The 20,751-nt window shown below is 34.6% G+C and overlaps 1 protein-coding gene across 1 annotated transcript in view; it reads left to right on the top strand.

Annotated features, from left to right (window-relative positions):
- Cog5 (component of oligomeric golgi complex 5) overlaps positions 1 to 20,751 on the top strand; it is a 215,595-nt gene that overhangs the window by 104,738 nt on the left and 90,106 nt on the right. Inside the window, exons 8-10 of the mRNA XM_042684597.1 lie at positions 15,344 to 15,509; positions 19,187 to 19,299; positions 19,614 to 19,691. Coding sequence (XP_042540531.1) covers positions 15,344 to 15,509; positions 19,187 to 19,299; positions 19,614 to 19,691 — 357 coding nt within the window. The remainder of the gene's footprint in view (positions 1 to 15,343; positions 15,510 to 19,186; positions 19,300 to 19,613; positions 19,692 to 20,751) is intronic.

The raw sequence follows: 20,751 nt of genomic DNA, 5'->3' as shown, positions 1-20,751 counted from the left end.
TTTAAAATCATTTAAAAAGTTATTTTAAAATTATTTCCCTAAAGCTTTAAAACTAAGCATTTCCCTTAAGCCTAATCTTATTTCTTTAGCATGTCCTTATCTTTTATGTTTAACTATGACTGGAAGTCATTTTTAATTCTTATTTATCAATCGAAAATTAGAGGTGGGCAAAGTAAAGCCTATGGCTTGCTTTTTCTTCTTTTTTGGTAGTGGTTAGCTATCATATTATTTAATCTTTCAATTTCAATTTATTTTTACCTGACATAAAAAATGTCTGTATTAATAGAGTGTCAGTTGATGTTTTGAAACATACATGCATTGGGCAAGAGTTGACTCGGGTTGAACATGACTATCTGCTCAAACATTTCTCATGTCTTTTGGTCAGAACATGTCTTATGCCCATTTTTGAGATGTAAAGTGTCTTCTCTTTAATTTTCTTTCTATTTAGTACCTTACTTGTGCAGTACCATGCTAGACTTTCTTGCTCCTATTTAATTGTCTTTTATTTAGCTTTCCATTAATCAAACCTTTTCCATCTCTTTATAGTCCTTACTCTTTCCAGCCTTTGGTAAACAATTCTCTCATTTTCAAATGTCTGGAGAATGAAATAAAAGATATGAACAAGAGACTATATATCATAAGCAATATTTAATATCTTGTACTTTATAAAGTATGCTGATCCCTGTTGTAAATAATTATATTTTCTTGGTGAGTTTAATTCCTTTCCTCAGTAAATATTCTCTTTCCTCTCTTCCTCTTTTTTTTCTTTTCTTTTTTCTTTTTTGAAGTTTTTCACTTATCATGTAACATGTCTCTATTTTTCTTATATTAATTATATTTAGTTCTTCATTACCTTATGTAGCTGTGTTGTTTTCTTATTAACAGACCACAGAAGCATTGCTTGTTCTGTTATTTTCATTATAATCTTTCAGTGCAGAATCACATCTAATGAACTGCCTTTTAGCCTTAGGGGGTCTTCTGGCATGATTGCTTTCTATAATTCTCCAACTCATTGAGTAATATTTCATTTTCATTCTGTTCTGTGAATAATTTTTCTTTAACTGCCTTAATGTTTATTATATTTTTTTACAGAATGCCTTTTGTTTAGAATCACCCACAGGTGAAAATTCAGCAGTTATTCTTCAATCGATATCTAATTGTTTCTGTTCCTCAAAAATGTCTCCAAATTTATATTTGAATAGTTCTATACAATTTTCAGTTTACACACTTGGACTTCTATTACAGTAGTAAAACTAAATTTTTTTTTTCAGTGATTCAGGAAATGATTGAATACCCATGCAACCACTTTGGGTTATTACAGACTAATTTGTGTTTTCCATGGATTTATATAAGTGAAGTCATACAGTGTTCTTGTTTTTATCTGGGCTTTATTAAGTTACATACTAAGATTCATATCAGTTATTGCTAGTTCCCCTACTCTCCTCATTTCATTCTTCCTTTCCTCATTCCTTGAACTGAGATCTTCTTATCTCTACTTCCTGAGTATGTGGTATAATTGGAATGTGCCACAATGCTTGGCTATTCCTTTTTTGTTTAATAAGTCATTTTATTGAAATAATAATCCATTCACCACTTGATATAGGCCTTTAGTTTATCTCCAGTTTAAGATTGTGTTAAATAAACGTTCGTGAATACTCAAAAAATGCTTAGGTATTTTGTAAATAATGTTATGGGTATGCTCTCTTTCATTCTCTCTCTCTCTATCTCTATCTCTATCTCTCTCTCTCTCTCTATGTCTGTCTCTGTCTCTGTCTCTCACACACACACAGGTTCTCCCTTCCCTTCCTTCCTCTCTCCTTCCCTCCCTATTTTCTTTTCCCTTTTCTTCCTTCCCTTTTTTTTTCTTGTCTGTCATAGGGCTTGAACTCAGGGCCTGGGCACTGTCACATGAGCTCTTCAGCTCAAGGCTAGCACTCTACTACTCTACCACTTGAGCCACAATGCCACTTCCAGTTTTCTAAGTGGAGATCAGAGTTTCATGGACTTTCCTGCCAGGGCTGGCTTTGAACCTCAGTCCTCATATCTCAGCCTCCTGAGTAGCTAGATTACAGGCGTGAGCTACCAGCACCTGGCTTCCTCCCCCCTCCCCCCCCTTTTTTGTTTAAGGAAATTGAACTGCAGCCACACAAATGTTAGTAAGTACATACTAGCTATCATTGAACTATACTCCCAACCCTATTTTGACAGCTTTTAAAAAGACTATCAGTTTTCTGAGGTGGTTATTTTATTTTTTACATTCTCATGTCAGAACTAGGATTATTTTGTTATTCTAAACTCAGTATCCTTTGAAAGTAATGGTTAAATAGTTAAGAATTTCATCATTATGCCTGTTTACAGGGTAATTTATTGTAATGGGTAACACCAGTGGTAGATGAATTTGTTCTTTTGTTTTTTCCTTATTTCAGTCATCTTAGTGGTGGATGAGACAGAATGGTAGCACTAAGCTAGATTAGTAGTGGCTTACACAGAAATGTGTCTGAATATAGGTAGTACTAGCACCCTTTCAGCTATTCAGCAATTTTCTTCCCTCCTCTGCTTTCACTCAGCATCTGTGCTGTCCTTTTGTTTATCTCACAAAATAGCTGTCACATTTCTAGGCAGTGCAGAGTAGAGAGGTTGATCAGTGCCACTGCCAGCTAAAATGGCAGTGTAACGAAGTGCTTCCCCAAATTGCTTTAACAAAACTGTTCTTATATCTCATTGGTTACATCTGAGTTACATGGTCATTCCAGCTGTCAGGAGGACCTGGAGAGCATATATTTGGCAAAGAGGAATAGATTTGCTAACAGTGATTTAGCTTACTCCTGAGCATTACTCTGGTAGTACATGTTGCCAATTATAGAGGTTTTTACTGTAAGGCATGAAGAAGGGACAGGGAAGAGGAAGGGGAGGAAAGGGATGAATCAGCTTGTGGGCAAAGCTAATAATGTTTACAGGGAGTATCTTTGGTAAAGTACAGAATGAATTAGAATTGTTATTTTATATTCATCCTTTGTATCTATTGAAGATTCTTTAGATTTCTTCTAAAGAATCTTCAACAAATATCTCAATATGAGACTCTTTAGGCTTCTTACATAAAATTTCTATTACTTGCATATGACTTTCTCCCTTATGGGAGTGGGGAATGTCTTTTTTAGTATTGTTGATCTGCAGTTGGTTGCTTCCATGGATGTGGAACCCATGGATAGAGAGTGCTCACTGAATTAGTTTTTTAAAAAACCCTATTTATTATTTAACTTTTATTATTATGTTAAAATATCAAGGTATGGGAGATTTCCACATTCTCACTCATGGTTCCCCCCTAAAAGGCATTTTATCATTAAACATATATTTAGTATCTTTAAAATATTTTATGATAATATGATGAAATATTATTCCAAATATTTATATCATTTAAAAATTTTTTACTTAAACCATGTGTGGATGCATAAACCTATAATACTAACATTCAAAAAAGTAAAGCTAAGGCAAGAATTGATACCAACTTGGGCTATATAGACACTATCTCAAAAATAGAACATAATGTCAGCTTTTACTTAGTGCCAAACTGTAGATTTATTTATTTGGGTTATTTGTAAAAAAGAAAAATAGGACTTTTTTCCTTTCCATTTTAATCATCTCTTTCCTTTCTTCCTCATTTTTTTAAAAGCTTTCTTTGTTGTTTCTCTTGTATAGAACTTTCCTCTTTCATTCCATGCTCATCTTTGTTTTTCCCTGTCCATTTTCTTTTTTCTCACATTTTTCTACTTACTTTTCTATATATTCACTTCCTTAATTCTGCCTCCCTTCAAACTAAGTAATGGAATCAAGTTGATTTCTTGTTGATAAAATCATATTATGCTATTAGATGTCCTTCTTAATGTCTTAAATTCATTTGGGTTTTGCACTGTTGACTGTTGATTGTTAACATGTTCTAAAATAATCCTATTAGGTTAGTTGAGAAATATATATCAAGCATTAATGGGTTGCATTTTGCTTAATCTGAAAAGCTACTCATACATTGAATTACAACCAAGGTAGCTAATGTAATACTTGCTTTGAAATTACTTTATTTAATGAGATTCTCCCTTCCTTTAGTACTTGCAATCTCACATAGAACTTTGTTAATTGTTCAGTCTTCTAGGCATACAGCAATTCCAGAAAAAAGTATCAGGTATGTGCATCCTGCTAGAGCATCTGGCTTGTTATGTATAGAGCGATGTGAATTTATAAAAGGTATTTTTCATAATTTAAGTATGAGACATGTGTGATTACTTGTGTATTATTAAAGTACTGTGATTTTTAGGAGCTTCCCTTTTTTTCTGAATATCAGACTACTTTTATTGATTTTCCCCCGCTTCTATCCCCAGACTAGCTGGATTATCTGAAGACTCCTAGATACATATCCTTTTATTTTAAAAGAGAAGCCTTATAATTTTTTGACAATAAGTGTTGTGTTTAGTGAAAGCTATTCAGAATATTTGCTTCAGTTGTCCTTACCTTTTTCTAATTATAATGTCCATGTATTTGGGGAAGCTAAATAAATTGGCAACAAACCACTCACTTCTCTCTTTTCTACTCTTCCTTTACCTCTGTTCCTTTCTCCCTTTTTCCTTTCTTCTCAACCATTCACATTATTCCCGCTTTCTCTCTTCCTTCTCTTTTCCTTCCTCCCTTCTCTTTTCTCATTTTAATATGATTCTAAGGTTCCTAATTTCTTGTTTTATTTAACTGAATCTGAAATGAATATTTCCAACTTGAAGAAATACCTCAGTTCTGAAACATTCTCACTAGTAAATTTGTTAGTAAAATTTATTCATCTTTGCTTTTCTTTTTTTATGTTTTTTATTGTAAAAATAGTATACAGAGATGTTACAGTTACATGACTAAGGGAATGAATACATTTCCTATGGAGCATTGTTACCTCCTCCTTTGTTTATCCCCTACCATCCCTTCCCTCCCCACTTTCCCTCTCTCCCCCTCCCCAAGTTATAAAGTTAATTTTCTACATAGTGTCTCCTATATGTCATTGTTACAATAGGTCAACCTGTATCCTTGTTTCAGCATTTTGTTATTTCCCTTCCCCTCCCCAAATTAGAAAAATGTATATACAGGATGCAGGGCACCAACATCAAATACAGTGATAACAGGGGTTATACTGTGGGGGGAAGAACATACAAGAGAAAAAAAATTCACATAGTACATTTTAGATACATTAAAAACAATAGCAAGAAAGGAAAAACAAGTTGTGTCCCTATCTTGGGGTTCATTTCACTTACCATCATCTTATATGATCATATGTACATAGCTTTTGACCTTTTTTGCTTGTCCTCGACTTATACTCGTTATTGCAAATAAGGGAAACCATGGGACCTATGTTTCTTTGGGCTTGGCTTACTTCACTTAATATAATATTTTCCAAGTCTTTCTATTTCCTAATAAATAGGGATGCCATTCTTTCTGATGGAGGCATAGAATTCCAGTGTGTGTGTGTGTGTGTGTGTGTGTGTGTGTGTGTGTGTATACCACATTTTCTTGATCCATTCATCTACTGAGGAGCATCTGGGTTGGTTCCATATCTTAGCTGTGGTAAATAATGATGCAATAAACATAGTTGTGCTGGTAGCTTTAGTATGGTCTTGTTTGTGATCATTTGGGTAAATGCCCAAAAGTGAGATTGCTGGGTCATAAGAGAGCTCTATGTGGAGTCTTTTGAGGAACCTCCATACTGCTTTCCAAAGTGGTTCAACAAGTTTACACTCCTACCAACAATGTAATAGAGTTCCCAATTTTGGCTACATCCCCTTCAGCATATGTTGTTATTAGATTTCTTGATTATAGTCATTCTAACTGGGGTGAGGTGGAATCTCAATGTTGTTTTAATTTGCATTTCTTTTATGGCTAAAGAGGTTGAACATTTCTTCATGTGTCTATTGGCCATTCTTATTTTCTCTTCAGAGAAATTTCTCTGGAAGTCTTTAGCCCACTTATTTATTGGGCAGTTGTTTCTTTGAGGATTTGTTGTTGGGGGATTTAGTTTTTTTGAATTCTAAGTATATTGTAAATATGAGACCCTTAATAGAATGGAAGAAAGACAACCTCTTCAGTAAATGGTGCTGGCAAAATTGGTTAAACACCTGTAGAAAACTAAAGCTAGATCCCCATACATCACCCTGCACCAGAATCAACTCCAAATGGATCAAAGACCTCGATGTCAAAGCAGACACCCTGAAAACATTACAGGAAGGAAAAAGGGAAACTTTAGGGCTCCTGGGCACAGGCAAAAATTTCTTTATATAGACCCAGAATCACAACAAATCAAAGAAAAGTTGGACAAATGGGATTGCATGAAATTGCAGAGTTTCTACATGGCAAAGGACATAGATAACAAGATCAATAGAAAACCCACAAATTGGGAGAAGATCTTCATCTTTGCTTTTCTTCAAGTAAAAATCCTTTTAATTCCACTAAGACTTTATCTTAGGGTAGAAACCTTTGTGAACTAAATCACTTCAAAAAAATGACCCAGAGGGCTGGGAAGGTGGCTCAATGGTAGAGCGCTTGCCTTGCATGCCTGGGTTCCATTCCTCAGCACCACGTAAGTAAAAAGAAAAAAGCCGGAAGTGGCGCTGTGGCTCAAGTGGTAGAGTGCTAGCCTTGAGCTGAAAAGCTGAGGGTCAGCACCTAGGCCCAGAGTTCAGGCCCCACAACTGGACCACCCCCCCCCCCAAAAAAATGACCCAGGGCTGGAAGGTGGCTCAGTGGTAGAGTGCTTGCCTTGCATGCATGAGGCCTTGGGTTCTAATCCTCAGCACTACATAAACAGAAAAAGCCAGAAGTGGCGCTATGGCTCGAGTGGTAGAGCACTAGCCTTGAGCTGAAGAGGTGAGGGATAGTGCCCAGGCCCAGAGTTCTTCAGGCCCAATGACCGGACAAAACAAAACAAAACAAAAAACAAAAAAAAAAAAGGAAAAAAAATGACCCATTAACCATTTTAACAGAATAGCATCAACAAAACATATATTCTGTTTTCAGCCTTTCCCTTTCCTCTCCTGTTCCTCCTCCCCCTTTTTTTAAAATATTATATGAAACACTCAAGAAAAAGAATAACTTTCAAAGACTTATTTTATAGAGGGAAAGTAAAATGTGGTTTATATATAATTACCTAATACTTTTTGGAATATATATAAAATCCACAGTACAATTCTGGAATTGTATATGGAATTTTATTATGTTCTGATGTAATGCTATATAAAGATTAAAGAAGAAAAAAATTGCACCATAATTATGTCCAATCAGGCTAAAGAGTTTTAATTTAATAAATAAAATGATTGTTATATTCTGAAATGCTTCTGAGGAGACTGAAGTCTATTTTTGTTTATAAAATTATTTTTTCAAGTCTTATAATGTAATCTTGTATTTAAATTTATATAACTGAAATTGGAAATTTTCATAAAAATATGAATCAATTTACTAAATGTTACAGTGACTTTTATAGAAAAATGATTCTTGGAACACTGAATATCTCATTTAAAGAGAAAGGTGCTATTGTTTTAGGGAAAAGTTTTTTCTAGAAGTTTTTGAGCAATATTTTTAGTTTGCCTTTTTTGAGATCTTGTATATTTGCTAGGATCTGTTTCCCACCAGAAAAATTGGTGTATCTGGGGATCTAAAGTAATGTGAATAGTGTAGAAACAAAAGTGAAGGGCCCATCCCCCAAACTTGGTCTGTTACTAAACAGCAGGTGACCAACTCCCTTGTTACCTTAATTTCCCTAACTGAAATAGCACTGCCAGTACGTACTCTATTTGATAATGACAGAATAAAACTAGAAGATATGAGGCCCCTTTTAAGTGCTAGACACAATATTTATATATTTAACATTGCTATCTGGAGTAGAAAGTGTCTCTTTGGAGGATCCTAATTTTTTGCTTATCAGGATGGCACATTGCACTGAATATGGACTCCATGGCATAGAATACAAAGACTGGGTCTGGTAGTAAAGAGAGGAAGCTGGCTAGGAATATAAGGGAGCAAAGTAGTAGTAGTAATAGAGCTGTTCCTGGAACATTGAGAAAATTGGCTTAAAATGGCTGCTTCACATGAGCAGTGATTCAGAGTACTCACATTGTATTTTTCAGGAGTACTTGCAAGACAAAAAAGAAGATCCTACTAAGAACAATTTATGATTTCACTACTTTAAATTCTGATAAAGTTGTGATTTGCAGTAAAGTGTGGGGAGCCAAATAAGTGAGGCAAAAAGTTGATTAACTATTCTCTGCTGATTTCAACTACCAAACTACACAGAGATCACAGTGACCTAGACTGTGAGGAAAAAAAATTATTTTTTACTGGACACTGTTCATAGAGATTTTAAACTTAAGAATAATTTGTGGAATGCAAGTACATTTTAGCTAGAAAGGGCTAGTCTATCTATTTATTTGTTCAACAAGATAATTTAAGTACTGTTTTCCCAATATTGAACTTCAGATCAATGGCAACCATGCTGAGATTTTAACAGTGTTCACTAAAAATTAACAATAAGACATGTTTCTTAGCCATGCTATTTACAGAATGTCTCTAATTCTGAGGATTCCCGCCACCCCTCTTATTTTATCATATAAGTATTTCATTTATAGTAATTAATGCTATTAGATAGACCTTCTGCCTCCTATCCCATGTGTTTTCTCACTCAAATTACCTTCTTTTGACTATAATTTCTTTTTCCTTAGCCCCTCAAGTGTGACATGGTCTTTATTTCACAAACACAGTAGATTCTTATCTTTTGCTTGCTTGCTTGCTTCCTTCCTTCCTTTTTTGTTGTTGTTGTTGTTGTTGTTGGGGCTCAAGTAAGCATGGGTGCTGTCCCTGAGGTATTTTACTCAAGGCCAGTGTTCTTTGATCTACAGTTTCACTTCCAGTTTTAGGTCTTTAATTGGATATAAGAGTCTCAGATTTTCCTGCTCAGGCTGGCACAATTCACTGTGATCCTCAGATCTCAGCCTCCTGTGGTCAGTCAGCACCCATTTTCTTTCTTTGCTTCCCTTTCTTACTTTCCTTTCTTACTTTCCCTCCCTCCCTCCCTCCCTCCCTCCCTCCCTCCGTCCTTTCCTCCCTTCCCCTCCCCCTCCCTCCCTCTCTCCCCCTCCCTCCCTCTCTCTCTCTTTCTCCCTCTCTCTCTCTCTTTCTTTCTCTCTCTCTCTCTCTCTCTCTTTCTTTCTCTTTCTCTCTCTCTCTTTCTTTCTTTCTTTCTTTCTTTCTTTCTTTCTTTCTTCCTTTCTTCCTTTCTTCCTTTCTTTCTTCCTTTCTTTTTCTTTTGTTAGTTGTAGGGCTTGAACTCCTTATGCTAATGTCTACCTCTTGAGCCACATCTCCATTTTCAGTTCTTTGGTGGCTAATCAGGGATGAGTCTCACAGATTTTCCTGCTTGGGCTGGCGTTGAACCACTATCCTCATATATCTCAGCCTCCTGAGTAGCTAGAATTACAAGAGTGAACCACTGAACCACTGGTGCCAGGGTCTTAGAATTCTTAAAAAGTTTGGGAACATTAATAAATGAGCTGAGAATCAATATATGGAGTACCATGTATTACTAGTGTGATATCTCATACTCTTTCTAATAATCTCATAAGGATTATATTAGGAAACTAAATCATAGTAACTTGCTTTCTCACTCACTTATTCAAATAATAATTCTTGCACACCTATTGATCTAGCACTTGGACCAGAGACTTAAGAGTATAAAAGTGTACAAAAAAGTATAGCACCTTTCCTTAGGATCTTAAAGACTAATAATGAAACAAACATTAATTATATAAATACAATAAAAAGTCAGGAGTGATAAAGTAATTTATCTTTACCTAAAGTCATATAGCTTATCTTGATATAGCAGAGCTAGGTTTCCATCCCTAGACTAATTTTAAAGCCCAAGTTCTTTCCACTATAGCATGCTGCCAACAGATTGAGATAAGTGTGTTTACTGAGCTTTTCTTTCTATCTAGTGCTAATCAGTTATGATAGGTATTTTGGATTGGCATAGAAGTGGATGCCATTAGTCCCACCTACTCAGGAGGCTGAGGCATGAGGATCACTTAAACCTGTAAGTTTGAGACTAGCCTGGGTAATATAACTATAGCTTAGTTCTACTATTTTTACTTTAGGATGATGAGGAAGCTTTAAGTTTCAAAGATGTTACATAATTTGCCCTTGGTTTTGGCTACTAAGTGCTAGAGTTTAGAATGTGGTCTAGATATGACTCTAGAGCCTGTGAAATACAAGCAGCAAAAGCTAATACTCAAATCAACAAAATAAAATTAGTTTTAAATACTCCTAAATCAAAGGTTTAAATGCCCCCAAATTGCAGGGGGGAAAAGACACAAAAGAAGAATGGTCTAATAATATATCTAACAAATCTGAAGAGATAATGAAATGGCATTAAGTATAACTTTACATAAAATCTGAAAATTGAGATGAAAACAACAAATTTCTAGGAAAACACCTTGTGAAAAATAGCAATAGGAAAATAGATGTCTGAATAGTTTTCCTTCAATTACCAAAATAGCATTCATCATTAAAAACCTTCCTTCTAAGAAAAATCTAACGGAATGATAAATTCACAGGCTTAATTCTTCCAAAAATTATAGAATAAACAAACCAGTATTATATACATTATATTCAAAAATTGAGAAAAAGAAGGAACATACTTATTTCATGAGGCCAGGATAACTTTGATATCAAAATAAGGATATTATAAGGAAGGAAAATTACTAGCTGACTCTCACCAAAATTGATACAAAAATGCTAAGCAAATTATAAGCAGGAATATCTAAAAATGATAATTCAACTTTACTGAGCTTTAGTTCAGAAGTGCAATGTAATTTCTTAAATAAGTGGGGGAAGATCCTATAAATATGTGCAGCAAAAATACTAATCTGTGATTAAAATTCTCGTAGCAGACTAAGAATGCAAGTTCTTTAATCTGGTAATGGGTATCTTTTGAAAATTTCAGTGGTCAAATATACATGGCTTTCAACCTGAGATAGGAATGACACAGTGATACCAGTATAATATCTTAATTAAAACAAGAGTGCTCTCCCAAAAGAAAAAGGAAATTTAAAGGAACTGATTGTTTTAATTAATTTTTGGCAAATTCATAGAACACCTACAATGCCTGTATGTCTGGTATGACATTAATTTTTTTATACGTGTGAAAAATGCCAGTATCTACAAAATTAAGCATATTAGTATCTCATATTTCGATAATTCTACTCTACCCTGCATGAATGCATATGCATACATGGCCACTAAATACTCTTTGCTAAAATGTTCACAACAGCATTAATTGAAATTCCTAGAAGTAGAAACAACTTTTTGTGTTGACAGTAGAATGAGTAAATTGTAAGATAAATTCCTACAATGGAATACAAGATGACAATAAAAATGAATCAACTTCTGCTACCTGTAACAATATGGAAGAGTTTTGTGAATAAGATGAGCATAAGAAATTGGACACCAAATAATGTCAAGTTCGCAGCAGGAGAAATTATAATTATGATAGTGATAATATTTGGAGAGGTGAGGCTTGGGACCAGAGGAAATTTATAGGTACTAATAATATTTGGTTTAACAATGTAATTTATATATCAAAGTAGGTTCATTTTATTATATTTCATAGTTATATTTATATAATTTAGATACCCGTGTTACTCTTAAGAATTTTATTTCAAATGAATCTATAAATTGTACCTCTTGACTAACAATTGATATATTTATATTAAGCTGTGAGTGTGAATTATTGGCATTGATTGAGAAAGTGGCTATTTTCATCAGAAAGTTTAAAATTATCTCTAGAATCCTATGAATTGTCAATTACAGTTCTTATGAATAATTTTATACTACATGCTTCTTAAATAATTACATGTTTGTTCATACTTTGAGGTGTTTTGGAAGTTAATTTTGCAAATTAGAATGATGCTAACTAGCCAGACATTGGTGGCTCATGCCTGTAATCCTAACTACTCAGGAGGCTGAGATCTGAGGTTCAAAGCCTGCTTAGGAAGAAAAGTCCCTGTGAGACTCTTATCTCCAGTTAACCACTCAAAAATCAAAGGTGGTGCTGTGGCTTAACTCTATATGCCTTGAGCATATAGAGGCTCAGGGACAGTGCCAAGGCTCTGAGTTTTGTCTCTACAACCCTTCCCCCCCCCCCCCCCCCCCCCAAATGATGATGACAGCTGGTTTATTTTAGCTAGATCTTTCATATGAAATAAGACTTTACAAGTTTTTCAATTAATGAACTCATAAACATTACAATGTACTTTCACATAATAAACACTGAAATTATTCAGTATATGGAGAAGCTATGTTTTTCATGTCCTTTAAGAATAGTAAAGACAATGAATATAATTTAAAAATATGAGCCGGGCACCGGTAGCTTACGCCTGTAATCCTAGCTACTCAGGAGGCTGAGATCTGAGAATCATGGTTCAAAGCCAGCCCGGGCACGAAAGTCTGTGAAACTCTTGTCTCCAATAACCACCAGAAAACCCGCTGTAGCTCAAGTGGTAGAGCGCTCGCCTTGAGCTGAAGAGCTGAGGGACAGCACTCAGGCCCAGAGTTCAAGCCTCATGACCAACAACAACAACAACAAATGTATTTACCTCAGAAGATATAGCTATTCTTTGAAATTTTTCCACAGATGCTTTCTTGGATAAAGAATATTTTTGAATAGTGATATGGGAAATTCCTTTTTCTGCTGCCCTATTTTGATTCTTAATCTCTGTTAAAATGTTTTACGTATACGCACACACACACACAGACACACACATGCACACACAAATATCCGTCTTTGGAAAAGGAAAAAACGAAGATAGCAACAGTAAAAACAGACATTATACCATGTTTTCAGTTAATAATTCTATATGAAATAGCTTACTTTCTCTTTTTTATGGTATTAGAGTTTGAAGGCATCACACTTACTTATGCAGGCACTGTACTACTTAATCTATGCCACAGACCTTTATTAGAACATTTTAAAAATTTTTAAAAATTATCTTAACTACTTAAAAGTAGTGTACAAAGGAGTTGCCATTTAACAAAGCACTTTATGAATAAAATATATTTTGATTATTTTTAATAGAAATAATATTTATTTGCTTCTTTTTCTTGCTTAATAAAAATAAATCTCAATTGAGAATTGTTATTCATCAACCTCATTTCCTCTTATTCCTTCCTCTCCCTCTCCCTTTCCCTCTCCCTTTCCCTTTTCCCACCCCTCTCCTCCTCACCCTCCCTCCCTCCCTCCCTCCCTCCCTCCCTCCTTCCCTCTCTCCTTCCTTCCCTTCCCTTCCTTCCTTCCTTCCTTCCTTCCTTCCTTGCTTCCTTCCTTCCTTCCTTCCTTCCTTCCTTCCTTCCTTCCTTCCTTCCTTCCTTCCTTCCTTCCTTCCTTCCATGCTTCCTTCCATGCTTCCTTCCATGCTTCCTTCCTTCCTTCCTTGCTTCCTTCCTTCCTCCATCATTTCTGCATTCTCCCCTTCCCAAACCTTATTATATATTCGCACATGTATGTAAAATATTTTGTCTATTCACTTTTCTTCCCATCTGTCCGTTGGAGGGGATGGGGTGTGATGAACTCAAGGCTCTGGTGCTAGCTTGGAGTCTCATGCACTTTCCTTCCCAGGACTGGCTTCAAACCACAATCCTTTAAGTCTCAGTCTCCTTTGCATGAGCCTGGTACCCAGTCCAGGAGGGGCAGGGGGTAATATGTAGTATATTTACTGATACTTTAAAATCCTAGCAAATAGATTTTTAAATAGCTTTATGTTTATAGACAGTCTAGTAAACAGTTTACTGATATAATTTAAGTGTATGTATAGTATGTAGTATGTCTACTAATATTCTAAAATACTAGAAAATAGATTTGAAATATCCTTATGTTTATAGACAGTCTAGAAAAGTTTAATGAAATAATTTAAGTGTGTGTGTAATATGTAGTGTATCTACTAATATTCTAAAATACTAGCAAATAGATTTGAAATATCCTTGTTTATAGACAGTCTAGAAAGCAATTTAGTGAAATAATTTAACGGTGTGTATGTGCTTGAGCATACATGTATGTATGTGTGCATGTGCCAGGCCTGGGATTTGAACTCAAGGCCTGGACACTGTCCCTGAGCTTTTTGTGGTTAAGGCTAGCACTCTATTATTTGAGCTTTAGCTCCACTTCTGGTGTTTTGGTAGCTAAATTGGAGGTAAGAGCTCATGGGCTTTCTTTCCTCTGTTGGCTAGCTTCAAACTGTGATTCTCAGATCTCAGCTTCCTGAGTAGCTAGGATCACAGATGTGAGACAATGGTGCGTGACTATATTTGTATCTGAGGCACTGAGTCATGAATGAATGTAGAATTTTAGCTATTTGGTCATGTATGTTGTTGTAGTAGCGTGTATCTGTTGATTTAGTCTTTTACTAAACAACAAATCTAATTAAGAACACTGGAATTATTGTGATAATTGGTAGCTTCCCTTCCTCATTTCACTCCATTCTCTGCTTCTCTCTGTTGTGGATACTATCATGGCCTTCTACAGTTTAACCAGCATATGAAACACATACCTATCCAAGTACTTTTCCTAATATAATAACTATACAGAGATCAGTGATTTCTTATACCCTCTTTAGCGTCCTTCTCACAAAAAATATAAAGTTCTCTTTAAGTATCACCTTCCAAAACCATTCATTCTCTTACTCCTCTTTCTCTAATAAACTCTCATTCCTACTCTTACTCTGTGTCACTTTTTCTTACTCTCTGTCACAATATGATAATCTAGTTTATGTATTTCATAGTAAATAGAAGCACCATGATGGCAGAGATTTAATTTAGTCTAGCACTCTGAACTATGATCTAAACACAGTAGGCACTATATAAATATTTCTAGTTTGAATTAGTGAATGAATGAAATATAAAAAATTGTATCATTCTTTATATCTCAGCCCTCAGTGAACTCCATAGAATTCATACATATATTCCCCTTATGGGGAGCCATGTGGGGATTTTAATATCATACAACAGACTTTTAAAGTTGTTATTCTCTAAAGAAGGAAAATAAAGGGAAAAGAGAGAAAGAGGGGGAATTACAGGCATAGTATTTAATTTTGTCTTTTATGAAGTAAATAATGATTAAAAGTATTTGTTCCAAATGATCTTTGTTGTTGTCTTTGATAATTTAGAAATAATGATATTAGCTGCTGACATACCAGTTGAAGTTATAGATTTGAATTGATTTTGTTTGTTTCCTCCTTATATGTTTCTACCTCACCTTTCTTTCTTTCTTTCTTTCTTTCTTTTAAAGAATCCCACTCAAGTGGGAACAGCTCTTCAGGTTTTCTATAATCTTGGAACTTTGAAGGATACTATTACCAGTGTCGTGGATGGATATTGTGCTACTTTAGAAGAGAATATCAACACTGCATTAGACATCAAAGTTTTGACTCAGCCTTCCCAGTCAGCTGTCAGAGGTATGGATATGGTTTATATTTATCTTCTTTATTTATTTATAACTGAAAAATCCTTTGAATAGTATATGAAACACTCATGTTTCAAAGCAGTCTAATGACTCATTTTTTAGTAGACAGAAAATGAGAGAAGAAATTGTTTCAGAATTTATTTATATTTTTTATATAATCTGTGAGTTGATTTGGCCAGTTGATATATTCAGAACTTCTAGATAAAGATGTGTAAACTGTAGCATCATTTACTTGAGAAGAAACAGATGCAGAAACATCCAGCTTCCCCATCCCCCCCAAAAAACATGTATTTTTCTAAAATCCTTATCTTCCCTCCCATATCCCTTTTATTGGGAAAGATTTTTTTTTTCAGAAATGCCATTTCTATTATAGCCTCTGGACTTTTCCTTGTGGTAGTTCTCATATTCAAAAAGAGTAATGGGAATAATGACCAAGGAAATAGAAGCTGATAAAACCTTTGGGAACATTACATCTGTGGCAGAGTAAAGTGGGTAAGGAAGAGACATTGTAGAAGGAGAGGAATAGCCTTGCATTAGCAGAGTTCACCTTTTTCCTACCAAGACACTTAATAATGCCATTCACATACACAAAAAACTTCTATATAGAAGATAGGAAAAGCCATATACTAACCATGTGCACCTCTCCCTTAACTGTTATAATTCCATCCTTCCGTTTTTCCCCTGATACTCTTTCTATTTTCCTAGCAAAGAGTACTGTACTTGTGTATTTGATTCTAATACTCCAGGGTATTGCTTTAACAGATGCCTTCTTTCTGCACTGACAATTTTTCCTTCTTTGCATCTCTTCCATCAGAGTCACTTGTCTTATTCTGTCTTCTTATGGTTAAACACAAACAAATTTACATTGACTCTCCATTTTTTTGTTGAGCTCTATTTCTCCATTTTCTTTTGTCAGTGTGCAGAAAAATTTCAAATTGTTATGTATGTTTATTGTGTTTAGTTTTTCTCTCCTTGTATTCTCTTCCTGTTTTGAGACTCTATAAGTATCAGAGTTGTTGTGGAGAAAAAAATAACTCATGTAGAACAAACGACAGTTCCTAATACGTGTTTAATACAAAGAGATTTGCAAACATTTATTATCTTTTTATTTACTATGAAAATGTGACATTAAGTAATACTAAGTATCTGTAACTCAGAAATAAGTTGCATAAGATAAAAAGAGATAAAAGAATCTTATGTCCCAAGGAGATTTTCTCAGGTTAGCTCTAGCCTTTGAGTAGATTCATATTAAGACTATTCCTGAAGGAGCTCTTTGAAAAGAAATCACCAGAGAAGATTTCACACTCAACTTTTCCCAGCAATTATTCTCAGAAAGTTTGATCTCATGTCTAAATTTCCAGGAGCTGTTTAATCTCATTCCCTCTTGTGTTGTCAAGAATAGGGGGGAAAATAAAAGCAATTATTCACATGCTGTCAATTTTAATGTGGGGCTCTTTTGTTGAAAGAATAAAGAGTTTAAAGCTGCCTTATTATCTTCTTTTGAGGAGTGGATACCATGATTTAATGTAGAAACCTTAAGCATCAGTCCCTTCTTAGTTTTAAAAAGAATAATCATTATTTTATTTATTCAATATTACTGGATAGTGAATATGAATTTTCTCATCTTGATTGGCTATTTTGAATTTATTGAGAATTTGTTGGAAATATACATTAAAGTACTCTAAGAATGAAGGAACATTAGGTTAATGACTTATTTTCAGGGAAGTTTTAAAATCATACTTCCAGATTTTCTACAGATGTAAGGTTGCTTCAAAATTTTAAAATACATTGGGCTGGGAAGGTGGCTCAGTGGTAGAGTGCTTGCCTTGCATGCATGAGGCCCTGGGTTCCATTCCTCAGTACCACATAAGCAGAAAAAGCCAGAAGTGGCACTATGGCTCAAGTGGTAGAGTGCTAGCCTTGAGCTGTAGAGCGCCCAGGCCCAGAGTTCAGGCCCCACAACCGCAAGCCTCCCCTCCCCCCCAAAAAAACAAAACTAAAAAAACCCACAAAAATTTAAAATACATAATGATTCAATTTTAAAAGAAAAAAATGTTATCTTACATGTATGAACAGAAAAGCCTATAATGCAGTAAAGAAAAGATAAAACAGTTCAAGGGAAAAATGGATAAAGACAGTTATGCATGGTAGTACATGTTTATAATCCCAGTATTCATGGGGCTAAGTTAGGAGGATTGTGAATTCAAGGCAGATCTGAGCTATGCATCAAGCCCCTATGTTTTTAAAAAAAGAAAGATTAAAAACTATGAACAGGCAAAACACAGGAGAGCATACTGATTCAACATGTGAAAGATGTTCAGCCTCTTTTTAGAGCATGAATTACAAATTAAAATACAACCTAATTAAGGTACTATTTCTCAGCATCTGGCAAAATGTAAGAACTGAGTGCTAGATGAAAGCAGAAACATTTATATGTAAACTTTCAAGTTTTTCAATTTGATCTGTAAGGTTAAATTTGCCTATTCCTTATATTTTATTATTTCTTTTATAAAAATATGCCCCATAAACATTTATTTTACACTATTGTGTGTACTAGTGAAAATGACATTTGTTTGGGTAGAAAAATGGATATCCAAGCTTATTATAAGCTGAGGACATGTTAATAAACTAGAGGAAGTAAATTGCAGAAAGATACATTATGATATCATATCTAAAGCTAAGAATAAAACACTATTTTGTACATGTTAATATATGATTATGGTCTATGTGTAATAAAAATGTATACATACATGGAATGATAATCATCAGACTTAAGATGCCATCTGCCGTGGAGATAGACCAAGGGAAATATGACTAAGAACAGAAGGAAGCTGTTTATGTTTTATTAAAATATACCGTAATCATGAAGGAATCTACTAATGAGGTTGGACTGCTTATGTAGTGAACCCCTAGAGGTGTGGTTCAACTGCAGAATACCAGCCTTGAACAAAAACAAAACACACACATGCACACGCACACAAAACAAAATCCAAGCTAGAGCTTGAGGCCTTGAGTTCAGGCATAAAGGCAAAGAAAGAAAGAATTTTATGTCCTGCCACGTGAAAGATGAGTCCAAGGTAATAGGAAATTTCCCTCTAATATAAAACATTGCATTACTGACCTCTAGATTTTAGTCTTAGAGTATTCTGAGACTAATCAGATTTTTATCTCATATATAAGTAACTGGCTCTTTCATGGATGTTCAAAATATTTCTCTTTCTTAAGAATAACCTTTTTTTTTGCTTCTATATGCTTTTTGTAACATTTTGTTATATTTAGGCTATTTGTGGGTTTTTTTTGGGGAGGGGGTGGTATTATGGTTTTAACTTAGGACCTTACATTTGCTAAGCGGGTACTTTACTGCATGAGCTATGCGCTGGCCCTTTTTGCCTTTGTTGTTTTTTAGGTATGGTTGTGGACTTTAACCTAGGTCAGCCTGAGCTTTCTATATTCCTATCTATGGCCTCCCATGTAACTAGAATAACAAGCACCCACCTCCAATACCCAGCTTACTAATATAGATGAAGTCTTGGGGACGTGTTATCCTAGTTGGCCTTGAACTGAGACATCTTCTGCTGAATATCTCTTGAGTAGCTAGGATTATAGGAGTGAGCCACTATTCCTAATTGGAAACTTTTTATTTGTTATGTTACTTTTTTATTTAACCAGGGGGTCCTGGACGATCTACCATGCCAACCCCAGGAAATACTGCAGCTTTTCGAGCTTCCCTCTGGACCAATATGGAGAAACTAATGGATCATATTTGTGCTGCTTGTGGACAGGTAACTATATCAGAGGATTAGAAAGAATATGAATTATAAATTGACTCCTGGTTATTCTTAGTTGTGTGATTGGGGGCAAATTATTTTAAGTCTCTGAATATTCACAGCATTTCTGGTAGCTGATTATATGTAAAGCATATATCATGTCATTACCTTTCCTGTACAAATATGTTTATTTGTACTAGATAGTAGTAATGCTACTTATGGTTTAACTTAATAATTAATAGTAATAGTAATTGTGAATTAAAAGCACCTTGCTTTTTCTAGAACCTAAGCTTTATTATCTCTTGCTTTTTCCTTCAACTACCTTTTAGGTACAACATCTACAGAAAGTATTAACTAAGAAGAGAGATCCTGTTTCACACATTTGTTTCATTGATGAAATAGTTAAGGTATGTTTAAATGATGGATTTTATATATTTCTTATGAATACAGGATGCTGTATGTCAGGTTTTCTTATTTTTAATTTTTTAATTTTAATTTTTATTTGAGCATCTATAGGGTAGGTGCATATCAAATGTCAATAGGGAAATATATTGACAGTTTTAAGCTTTTCTTGTTATATAAACAGGTTTATAAACTAGATTTTGAAATGCACTATTAACTTTTCATTTTCTGTCATATAAGTGATTGTAATGTCTTTGAAAATTTTATTAGAGAATGAGGTAAAATAATGTGGTAAATAATTCGTCTATTTATATATTTAGTTAATCAGTTCGTTAGTGCCGGTAATTGGGTTTGGACTGTTGCTCAAGCCTAGCTTTTTCAATTTAAAAATGTGTTCTACCATTTGAGCTACACCTTATAATGCAATAAAAATAGTTGAAATGATTTTTCTTACTTGTATTCTGTGAACTATTTCACAATTATCATCATTTATCAGTCTTTTCTCTGGAAAAAAAATGAACATTTGAGTTTACTTTAAATTATTAAGGACAAAATAATCCTACCTACTAATAGTTTCTGTAATGTTTCATTAGTTAGCATTTTGAGTGTTTTTTCTTTAGTAGGTGTCTAGATAAAGAATGTATTAGAATATAGGACTTGGGATGTGGCTCACTGATAGAGTGCCTGTCAACTATTGATGAAGCCCTAGATTTGATTTATAGTACTACAGGAAGACATAAAAATAGAAAAGAGGAAGAAGATAGTAGTACAGGTGCCTGTTTTTAACACCTATAAACTTAGCTATTCAGGAGCTGAGACCCATGGAACTCAGTGCAAGGCCAGTCTGGCAGAAAAGTTCAGTTCTATCACCAATTAACCCGGAAAAAAAAGCCAGATTGGAGGTGTGGCTCAAGTGGTCTAGGACCAGAAGAGTAAAGACAAGTTAAGTGCAAGGCTCTGAGTTCAAAGCTCTTCTCTAGCAAATGAACAAAAACAAATGAACACATGTGTTTAGTATAGAATAAATCAATTCTAGAAATATTTCAGTTTAAATGTAGAACCACT

This window comes from Dipodomys spectabilis, unplaced genomic scaffold (genome assembly GCF_019054845.1).
Source record: "Dipodomys spectabilis isolate Male_0828 unplaced genomic scaffold, ASM1905484v1 ptg000089l, whole genome shotgun sequence".
Classification (NCBI taxonomy): Eukaryota; Metazoa; Chordata; class Mammalia; order Rodentia; family Heteromyidae; genus Dipodomys; species Dipodomys spectabilis.
This window is presented reverse-complemented; position numbering and strand designations above follow the sequence as displayed.